Here is an 11,249-nt window from a genome sequence, read left to right as displayed (position 1 = left end):
CCACTGCAGTTCCCACGGGCCACTGCAGTTCCCACGGACCACTGCAGTTCCCACGGGCCACTGCAGTTCCCACGAGCCACTGCAGTTCCCACGGGCCACTGCAGTTCCCACACCAGCTCCACTTCCAGTCTCTTCTATTGGAACTTTCTTCAAAGTTTTTATTCATCAATCTATTTATTTTACACCCCAGTCATAGCCTGTCCCCATTCTCTCCTCCCAGTCCCTTTCCCCCATCCCCTCCTCTTCCATCTCCATCCAGGACAGGACTCATCTCCTATGGGTATCAATAAAATGTGGCATATCTTCAAGGTGCAGTAAGGCTAAGCACCTTCCCATGTGCCGAGGCTGGGCAAGGTGACCCAGTATGTGGAGTAGGGTCACAAAAGCCAGGAAAAGAGTTGGAGACAGTTCCTGTTCCCATTGTTAGCAGTCCCACAAGAGAGCTGACTACACAACTGTAACATAAGCAGAATGCCTAGGTCAGTCTCATGCAGGCTCCCTGGTTGTCAGTTCAAACTCTGCAAACCCCTACGAGCCCATGTTAGTTGATTATGTGAGCCTTGACCCCTCTGACTCCTACATTCCTTTCTCCTCCTCCGCAGGATTCCTGAACTCCATCTAATGTTTCGCTGTGCATCTCTACATCTGCCTCCATCAGTTGCTGGATGACGCCTCTCTGATGACCATTGTCAGGCACCAATCTGGTCACAGGATATGGCCAGTTCAGGCTACTTATCCGCTATTGCTTAGTCTAAGCTGGGATTCTCCCCATAGATCCCTGGGAGATTCCCCTACCCCAGGCTTGACCACAGCAATTCTTATAAGGAAAACATTTCACTTCACTAGGGTAGCCTGCCTACAATTTCAGAGGTTCAGTCCATAATCATCATGATGGGAAACATGGTGGCATGCGGGCAGACATGATGCTAACTTCCTGTTGGCTTGCAGGCAACAGGAAGTCAACTGACACACTGGGCAGTTTCCTGAGCATAGGAAACCTCAAAACCCACATCCACAGTGACCCACTTTCTCTAACAAAGCCACACCTTCTAATTGTGCCACTCCATATGTGGCCAATTACATTCAAACTGCCCCAAAAAGGAAGAAAAAAAACAAAAGGAAGAAAGTCAGACAGTAATCTTGATCACTCGGGGTTTCAGATAGAAACATCTACACAAGCAGGAATCCTTAAATATAGGAAGCTTCTGCATCAGAATTTGCCAGACGGAGACATTTTTACCCTTTAGGTATAACCCCTAACCATGTGCCTGTAAACAATGCCCACACATCCACACTCCTGTAAGCAGCCCCAGTTAAACTCACTGTTTGACCAAACTAAATGAGTAGAATCTCTTCTTCTCGCTCTATCTCTGATAAACAGACATTCCTCCCAGGTGAAGTTCATACAAGAAGTTCCCCATGCCTTCCCCCAACCCATGTCAACCCACTACAACCCTACATTGTGAAGTAAGCAGGCATAGTGACATCACAGGCCACCACCGACCTATCCTCTTTCTCTCTTCTGGCCACCCTGGGCCTTGATTAGTCTTTTCTATGTGCACCTCAAAGAGAGGAGGTTCACCTTGTCATCAAACAGCCTCATCAGGCCACCTACAGCCATGAATGTCAGTGGTCACCCAATGCCCCAGCCCTCTCCAGAGACTTCTAGGCCTCTTGCCCTGAACACCAGCACACTCCTGGTGAACAAGAGTCTACAGCAAGATTCCCTCAGCATGGTTGGTGCCAGACTCCCACCAAAGACAGGTGCTGTGGTCATTGACATGGGCTCAGGCACCTGTAAGGTGGGCTTTGCAGGACATTCCCAACCCACCTACACTGTGGCCACCATCCTGGGTTGCCAGCCCAAGAAACAGGCTACCAAGAGCAGATCAGAGCTGGAAACTTTTATTGGGGAGGCAGCCCGCTCCCGCCCAGAGCTGAGGTTGGTGAAACCCATCCGCAACGGCATTGTGGTGGACTGGGAAGCTGCTGAACTAATCTGGCGACACATCCTGGAACATGATCTCAGAGTGGCCACCGAGGACCACCCTCTACTGTTCTCAGATCCACCTTTCAGCCCTGTCACCAATCGTGAGAAACTAGTAGAAGTGGCCTTTGAGTCTCTGCGTTCCCCAGCCATATATGTGGCATCTCAATCTGTATTGTCAGTCTATGCCCACGGGCGTGTTAACGGACTTGTTGTGGACACTGGCCATGGAGTCAGCTATACAGTGCCGGTCGTTCAGGGATACAACCTACCCCATGCCATCCAACGCTTGGACCTGGCCGGCAACCATCTTACAGCCTTCCTAGCAGAGATGCTTCTGGGTTCTGGCTTCTCATTGCGACAGGAGGACCTGGACTTGGTGGAGAACATCAAACACCAGTACTGTTATTTGGCCTCAGATTTCCAAAAGGAGCAGGCTCGTCTGGATCAGGAGTGCAAGCAGACCCTGAAGCTGCCAGATGGACGGATGGTCACTCTGGGAAAGGAGTTATTCCAGTGCCCAGAGCTCCTATTCCATCCCCCGGAGATACCAGGCCTGTCGCCCATGGGCCTCCCAGCCATGGCTGAACAGAGCCTCATCAAGGTGCCTCAGGAGCTTCGGTCCTATGTGGCCCAGAATGTGCTTCTGTGTGGAGGCTCCTCCCTCTTCACTGGCCTGGAGGGTCGCTTCAGGGCAGAGCTCCTGCGCTCTCTGCCACCTGAGGACCACGTGGTGGTAATGGCACAGCCCAACAGGAACCTCTCAGTGTGGATCGGAGGCTCCATTCTGGCCTCGTTGCATGCTTTCCAGTCCTGCTGGCTCCTGCGGGAACAGTACGAGGAAAGGGGACCTCAGGTCGTATACCGAAAATGTTATTAACAGGGTCAAGGAGGAAAGGGCTGAGTAAGTAAAGATTTCTTGCCAAGCAAACTCAGTCCTGTTGCCTTCCAGATCTATCCCAAGCTCTAAGGCCTGCCCACCCAGACGATGCATGCTCTCATTACGACACTGGCCTCCAACCTCCAACTGAGCCTCAACCCCTGCCTCCAACCCCTCATGCCCCCTGTGTCTTCTCCTCCAAACATTCCTGACAGGAAATTACTTTAGCATCCATGACCATCCTTCTGAGAGACCCTAATTCTAGTCCCTTAAATATATTTCTCTCAAAACAAACCCTAAAACAACACTGTCTTTTAGTCCTGTCGACCTACATTCCAGGGAGCTGCAGCCTGTCCATCTGACATCCTCAGATGGGAGAAAGCAAACAGACACACCTAAACATTGCCAAGATACCCTCAGAATCACACACCTGCGTGCGCACACACACACACACACACACACACACACACAGTCCTCCCCAAATCTCCATGAACTATTAAGGGGCCTTAGGTTATTCCCCTTGATATACTTCCTCAACCCCTCCAAACCGTTCCCCCAAAAAGTCTTCACAAAATGTCTACGTACCACACCCCAGAATTCTTCCAAGAATATTCCACCTCTACTCACCGCCCATGACTACACCCTTGTTTGTACATGTGTACAATGTGTCTTCATATCCACTCCCCAGTTCCCCTCCAGTGCCTCCCAGAGCCCCCCACCACATCCTCCTTCCAACCTCTTAACATCTTTTCATAGCCATTGAGTCCACTAAGTCAATGCTGGCCAAGTCTGCCTGAGTGTGGAACTATCCACTGTCGTGTAGGTGTCCTAGCAGAGAACACTTTGCTGAAAAATAAGCTCGTTCTATCTAAGGCTCCTCAACTTAGGGGCGGGGCTGCGTGAGCCCCCTCTTCCATCTGTTCTGGAATGTTGGATGGCTTGATATTGCATAGGTCCTGTGTAGACACCCCAGCTGCTCCAATGACTCTGATGTGTCTGGTCTCTGCACCCTGACCATCTGCCGGGTCTCTGCACCCTGACCATCCGCCGGGTCTCTGCATTGCTTGCCATTCACTGCAAAGCAAATCTCTGCTGTGGAACTAAAGCTGCACCAGTCTGTCAGCACTGGATAGGGAGGGTGTCAGGGGTGTGGGCCTGACTCTCAGCTAACCACACCCTTCCTTCTCTCCCGACTCCACAGAGGAATACTAAATTTCCATCCACCATGTTCAAGATCTCCCTTAAATGACCTACTTAGTAAAGGATTCCCTGGCATCTAAAACTCATCCCTCAAACTCTCCCCTTCCCATCATGGGGTAACTCTCCAGACCTTGCCCTCACAGTCCTGTAATCAGAGTGTCTCACAGTTCATCTCCATCAATACGCCCAAAGGACACCAAGACCCCAGATCTTAGAGTGGTCCCTACTGCTCAAAGCTGACGGAACAGAACCACATGGCCACCTCACAAGGATGCTTTCAGACTCTATTCCTCCCCCATCACATCCTCCCAGAAAGACCCTGAAACCCCAGATTTGGGTCATAATACGTATGCACTTGAGGGGCACCCTTTGCTGAACCTATGAACAACTACTAAGCCCTCTTCTGTGTTATAATCTCCAACCATTTCCCCATGGCCCCTCTCCAAAGACACTCTTCCAGGGTCTCCCATGTTGACCCCCAGAACACCCTTCTCAGGAACTTCTACATGTTTTCTGGAACTCACCACGTGACCAATTCCCAGTTGCCCTGTTACTAGCCCAGACCAGGATATCAATGGACAGCAAGGTCATCAAGGGCGATCCACTAAACTATACCTCAGGCAGATGTTCCAGTGAGAAACACCTGGACAAGGGCTCCCTTCACCTGCCCGTATATGTGTCTCTAAAGGAGTTGTCCTAGCAAGTCCCAGCCCCATGTCTTCTCATTCATTCGTCAGCTTTAGATCGATGCTCAGTCTGTGACTTCAGCACAGCCTCGGGGAATTTCTCTGCCCTGGGACGCTGAGGCCTCTCCAGCCCAGCTGTGTTCTCACTGAGCCTGCAGTAGGAACCCAGTTTGTCCCCAGAAGCACCTGGAGTCCACTCTGGAGGTAGGACCTTGCGCACCCAGTCCTCCAATAGAGACTAAGGGACATCAAGACCCAACCAGAAACAGGGGACGTGTGTCCAGTTTGTTTTTACCCTAAACAGATTTCGCTGGAGAATATACAAGTCTATTCCAGGCCTTCGTAACCCTCAGCTCCAAGTATCATTCTCTCACAGACCGCTGCCTAGCTGCTCACATGTGTGTCTCTGTGTCTGCCAACATCCCAAACAGCTTTTGTCTTGACTGTGGTTGCGTGTCTGTGCATGGTGTACATGCACCTGTGTATGCAGGAACTAGAGGAGGCTGTTGGATGTCCATTGCTATCATTCTCTGCCTTGCTCCTTTGAAGCAGGGCTTCTCACTGGACCTGGAGCTAGACTGGCACCAGCAAGGGTGGCGGGCAGCAGACTGGCAGCCTCAGCAATCTTTCCTGCCTCCCCATCCACACTCCCAGCACTGGGCTTAGAGACCAGTGAGTCCTGGGAATTTTTTATTTTGTTTCTCTTTTTCTTTCTATTTTCTAGACAGAGTTTTTTCTGTGTAGTCCTGGCTGTCCTGGAACTCACCCTGTAGCCCAGGCTGGCCTCAAACTCAAGTATCTGCCTGCTTCTGCCTCCTGAGTGTTGGAATTAAAGTCATATGCTACCACGCCCAACAATGCTGAGAGTTTAACTCGGGTCCCTACATTTATACAGCAGCGTTTACAACAAGCCTTCTTACTCCCGGCTGCAGTGCTGTTTTTAAAATGGGTCTCATATTCTCCAAAGAACTCCACACATCCTACACAGCACACAAACTACAACATTCACACACGTAACACTCAACACTCCCATCACATACATCACACACGTGTACAAATATCGCGCGCAGCACATTCACACACACGTCTTTTCTGTTCCCTAACTCTCCTGGAATGATCCTATTTTTATGGGCATTGGTGGTTTGCCTGCGTGTATGCCAGTGTGAGAATCTTGGGTCCCATAGAACTGTGGTACAGACCATTGTAAGCCACCATGTGGGTGCAGGGAATTGAATCCAGGTCCTCTGGAACAGCAGCCAGTGCTTCCAACCACTGAGCCCTCTGCAGGCCCCCAACACCACTCTTGCATGGTAATTTTCCAGAATATAAATACGTATATTTGTGGAGCAGTCTAACTTGGCCCACAAATCAGTCATCAGAAAACAGGTGCACAGAGAGAACATTAAGTATTTGTCTTTATGAGTCTGGGTTACCTCGCTTAGTATCTTTTCTAGCTCTACCCATTTTCTTAGAAATTTCACAGCTTTATTTCTATGCTGAATAAAAGACCACAAACAGGTAAAGAGGGAGCCAGGTGGGGCAGGGAATCAGCCGAAACTTAGCATGAAACGGCCTTCAGGAAATCTGCTCCTTTGTATGCTGCTTTTTCTTCTTTTCCCTTTCCCCTCTTTTATTAAATATAGATTCTTTTTTCATACAGTTTATCCTGATTACAGTTTCTCCTCCCTTGGCTCCTCGCAGCTCCTCCCACCTCCACTCCATCCAAACCCTCTCCCTTTCTGCCTCCCATTAGAAGAGAACAGGTTTCCAGGAGGGAACACAAAGCATAATGAAATAAAATATAATAAGCCAAAACGGGTATGCTAATCTTTCAATGAGAACAAAATGTCATTGATTTTTAAGAAGGAAAAAGTAGAGGGAGGGAGGGAGGGAGGGAAGGAAGGAAAGAGAAGATGAGAAGATGAGAAGATGAGGAGATGGGGAGATGGAAAGATGGGAGAGAGATCGGCAGGACCAGGTTCATTGTTTCTCATGCTCAACTAAGAATTGAGGCTTACCCTCAATCTGCCAGGTTACCAAGCAGAGAGCAGGCACTTTTTTGTTCTTCCCACCAGGGGGCAGCACCTTCAAGTTCAAAAAGACCATGGTAACTGCCTTTAACACTGTGCTTCTCAACCATCCTAAAGCTGTGACCTTTTAATACATGCAGTGGTGACCCCCCCCATAAAAATATTTCCATTACTACTTCATAACTGTAATTTTCTACTGTTATGGTTCATAATGTAAATATCTGGTTTTCCAATTAACTCCAGCAGCCCCCTGTGAAAGGGTCGTTTGCGGGTCCCAGCCCATGGTTTGAGAACACAAACCTTTTACACACAGGATCACAGGCAAGAGCAGTGACATCAGGAGAGAAGAGAGTGGGTAGTGAGAAAAGGGGAGGGGATGGAGAGGAAGAGGGGGGCTGAGAGGGGACACAGAGGAAGACAGAATGAAAACCAGAACTGAAGTTGGGGGAGGGGCGTGCTGGGTTCAGGAAGAAAGGGAGGGAGGGAGTAGAATGGGGTGTGGATTCCATCAAAACTGTGTGTGTGCGTGTGTGTGTGTGTGTGTGTGTGTGTGTGTGTGTGTGTGTGAAATTATCGGACAGCAAAAAGAAAATAGGCTCTCTCAGATGCCACAGGAAGTGGGGAGTGTGCAGAAAACCCCCTTCCCCCAGTCTACTAGGACACCCACAGATCCTCATTCAAACCAAAGTGAGACTTCCCTCAACTCTAATAATTCTCTGGGTCAGAACATTCATCTACAACCCTCCAGAGACGGGGCATCCCATTTACACACTCCCAGTGACAAACTCTGAACCCCTCGTGTGACCCCTTGGATTCCACATAGCACCAGGACCTAAGCCCGTTTATCCAGAAAACTCTCACAGCTGCCCCCCCACACACACACACGCACGCGCTAGAGCCCTGGTTAAAGTCATTCACAAACATGCATTCATCACACACAGTGATCTAAGGAAAATCAAGTCAAGACATGGAGTCTCTGCCTTCCAAGTCCTTGTGACAGGGACGCTGTTTTAGACTTATTTTCTCCAACTTCCAGTTAACCTGGCATCTGTCCCTTTCACAGATCCCCAAGTCTTTTCTTTCTGAAGACCCCAGAATCCATCCTCTCTCTCTCTCCAGCCTTCTGATCTCAGCCCAGCCCCTTGTCTTGTAGGAACCTTCAAGAGTGTGTGTGTTTGTGTGTCCGTGTGTGTGTGATATATGAATGTGTAGGTGTGGGGGTGCACACACTTGTAAACTTGTGTGCAGAGGACAGAGACATTGGGCTTCCTGTTCTATCACTTGTTGACTTCTTCCCTTGGAATGTGGTCTCTTGCTGAATCTGAAGCTTGTCATTTCTGCTGGGCTGACTAGTCAGCGAGCTCCCAGGATCTGCTGGGCTGACTGGCCAGCGAGCTCCCAGGATCTGCCCATCCCCTGCCTCCCAGTGCTGGGTTACAGGCACTCACCACCACGCACGCGCAGCTGTTACATGGGGACTGTCATGTTAGCATAGTAACCAAGCATTTTTCCCCACTGAGCCACCTTCTCAGCCCTTGAGCCTTCTCTTAGGACCCTGCTTGCTACATGGGAAACCAATACAAAGCACTTAAAAATCCTAAGTCGGACATATTGTTCTTGCTCAGAACTTCCTGGTGACATTTGATCACATGCAAACCAAGTTCTGCCCATCTTGCTACACCTCTCTGTGACTGTTCTTCCAAATCCCCTCTACTAAGTCATGCTTGCACTTTTTCTTCTGGTATATAGGGTGCATGCATCCCTTCAGTTCATCTTGGAATCTTCACCCTAAGAACCTTTGAAGGTGACCTTATGGAACACAGGAAATATGGTTAAAGGAGTGCACTAGGGTGTGCCCTAGTTCAATCTGACTGGCTGGCGACCTAGGAAAAGATTAGGCTGTGTGTCATGGTGTAGTTCAGGACAGATGGAGGCAGAGGACCAGAGTTCAAAGTCATCCTGTCTACATAGCCTAAGGCTAGCCTGGGCCCAAAAGGAGGAAGGGGTGAGCCAGATGACTCCCTTAGTAAAAACTTGCCTCACAATAATGAGGACCTGAGTTTGGATCCCCAGAGCCCAGGGAAAGAGAGATGAGGGAGGAAGAGGAGAGAGAGAAAGAGAGAGAGAGAGAGAATAAAGAAAAAAGAAAGAAGGGGAAGAGAGAGAAAGAAGAGGGAGGGAGAGAGAGGGAGAAAGGAAGGAAGGAAGGAAGAAAAAGAAAGGGGGAAAGGAGAGAGAGAAGAACGGAGTTGCATATAATGGACACCCCTGTAATCTCAGCAATATTAAGATAGAAGGCAGAACAGGTGGATGACTGGAAGTTCCTAATATATGTGGCAAAGTGTCAGGTCAATAAGAGATCTTGTCTCAAGCAGAAAACACAGAAGGTGCTTAAGGACCAATCCTTAAGGTTTTCCTCCAGCCTCCACATGGAGGTTCATATGAGCACCCACACATACAAACAGAGACTCACTAAAATTAACGAGGAAATAAGTTCTGGGGAGACAGTCCACTGGTTAAAGTGCCTGCTGTTCTTCCAGAGGACCCAAGTGTTTCCCAGTACCCACCTCGATGTACACAACTGTCTAAAATTCCAGCTCCGGGGAGTCTGACACCATTTTCTGACCTCTTAGCAACCCACACATCTGTGCACGTGAGTGTACTTAAAAATCAAATCTATTTGAAAAGTTGTACTGGCTGTGTATTTAAGTCTTTTTAACTTCCCTTGGTGTTGTTGATGCTATGAAACATGAAGCCAAGGGGAGACTTCACAGGACATCGCATCCTTTTCTAGGAAAGAAGCTCACTGGTTTCTGGTGGGCTTAGAAACTTGGGTTCTTTTGCTGTAGCTAAGATAAAACGCTCTGACAAAAGCAACTTAGGGAAGAAAGGATTTGTTTTTGCTGCCACAATCAGGAAACAGGATGTGCACAAGCTGCTGCTTAGCTGCCTTTCTCCATTGTCCAGCTGCCCTGCTGAGAACGGCAGTCAGTCAAGATCCTCCCCGACAGGCATGCGCAGAAGCCCTTCTCCCGGGTGAGTCTAGGTTCTGTAAAGCTGATGCAGGATGGTTGTATCCTGCTGGGTGAACATGTCGCTACATAATATCCTTGATTCGGAGATTAAGCATGGCTTAAGGAGATACATCTGAGGATCAACTTGACAAGGGTGAATGTGTGCCAGTGAGCTCCATATATCACACTGGCTGGCTCGTGCTACCCAGATGTTAGGTCAAATACTAGATGTTTCTGTGGAGATATTTTTAGGTAGAAGTAAGCTTCACATCAATAGAGTGAGCAATGTAGATGATCATCCACAACAGGGCACACCTCATCTTAATAAACGAGTCTCAGATGCAGGCAGCACTCCCTACTTCTTTGCAATATCCTTAGTAAAGTATTCTGGGAGGGGGAAGTGGAGGTGGATGGGAACAGGAGAAAGAGGAAGGAAAGAAGGAACAGAATAGGAAAGGAAGAGGCAGGAAAGGATCTTGAAGCACATTTAATAAAAAAGAAAAAAAAACACTCAGAGAGAGAAAGTGGGGTTCATCCTAAAGACCTGAAAAGCAAAGCGGTCAGCTTTTACTTCCACCGCAGTCCGAAATGGCTGAGAGCTGTTTCCTCCATTTTATAATCCTCTCTATGGCTGGGATTAAAGGCGTGCACCACCATGATTAAAAGCATGCACCGCCTAGTCTCTATGGCCACTAGTGCCAGCCTCGTAGGAAGAACTCACGCATAGTACTGTAAGCCTGGTCAAAGCCCATTGCTATGAAGAGATCAAACCCAAGGAGAATCTCCTTCTGCTGCTCTGTTGAGTAGACGTGGTGCCAAATGGCCTTCTGAGAGCCATTAATAGCCAGAAACTAGTGCTGCTCAGTCTGGGTCAGAGAAGCTTCACTCTGCAGTGTGAAATGGCCAATGCAAGGATTCAGAACGGATCACAGCACTGAGAAATGGTGACTGTTGAGTGCTCAGCCCTAACTGGGACACCGAAGTCACCCCTCCAAAGACCTGGAGACTGCAAAGAGAGGAGAATCAATCTCAGAGCTGGAGGGTAGGGAAGAGTGCCGCCAAGTGTCTCCAGGACATGTTGTGGACACCGTACTAGTGAGTTCACAGCAGCTAAATTCTGTGCAGGAGACCGGGCCCATCAGCATTCCACCGTGGTTAGGGAAGGGGCTCGCCAGAACCCACTTCTTCCTGAGGATCTGCTGACAGTTAACTGCTGTTAGGGAGGATGGAGAGCGCTCTTCTTCAGGGGCATAGCCGCTGGCTAGTGGCCACCATTCCTGTAAAAAACCTTCACTAACGCTAGTGCAAGCAACGGGAATTAAACTCCATGCATCGCAGGAAAGCAAAGGTGAGAAAGTAGGACACGAATTTGTTGAGAAGCAAAGGTTCTGGGGACATGGGAGGGGATAATGGAATGGGAGGGTGAAAGTGAGAGAAATACACTGTACACAC

General features: G+C 49.0%; 1 protein-coding gene across 1 annotated transcript; it reads left to right on the top strand.

Annotated features, from left to right (window-relative positions):
* The first annotated feature begins 1,619 nt into the window (after positions 1–1,619).
* Actl9 (actin like 9) lies at positions 1,620–2,867 on the top strand. Its single transcript, XM_005371727.3, has one exon. It carries the CDS (start codon positions 1,620–1,622, stop codon positions 2,865–2,867), a length of 1,248 nt encoding a protein of 415 aa, XP_005371784.1.
* The last annotated feature ends 8,382 nt before the right edge of the window (positions 2,868–11,249 follow it).

Source organism: Microtus ochrogaster, unplaced genomic scaffold (assembly GCF_000317375.1).
Source record: "Microtus ochrogaster isolate Prairie Vole_2 unplaced genomic scaffold, MicOch1.0 UNK124, whole genome shotgun sequence".
Lineage (NCBI taxonomy): Eukaryota > Metazoa > Chordata > Mammalia > Rodentia > Cricetidae > Microtus > Microtus ochrogaster.
Note: the sequence above shows the minus strand (reverse complement) of the source record. Positions and strands in the feature narration are given on the sequence as shown.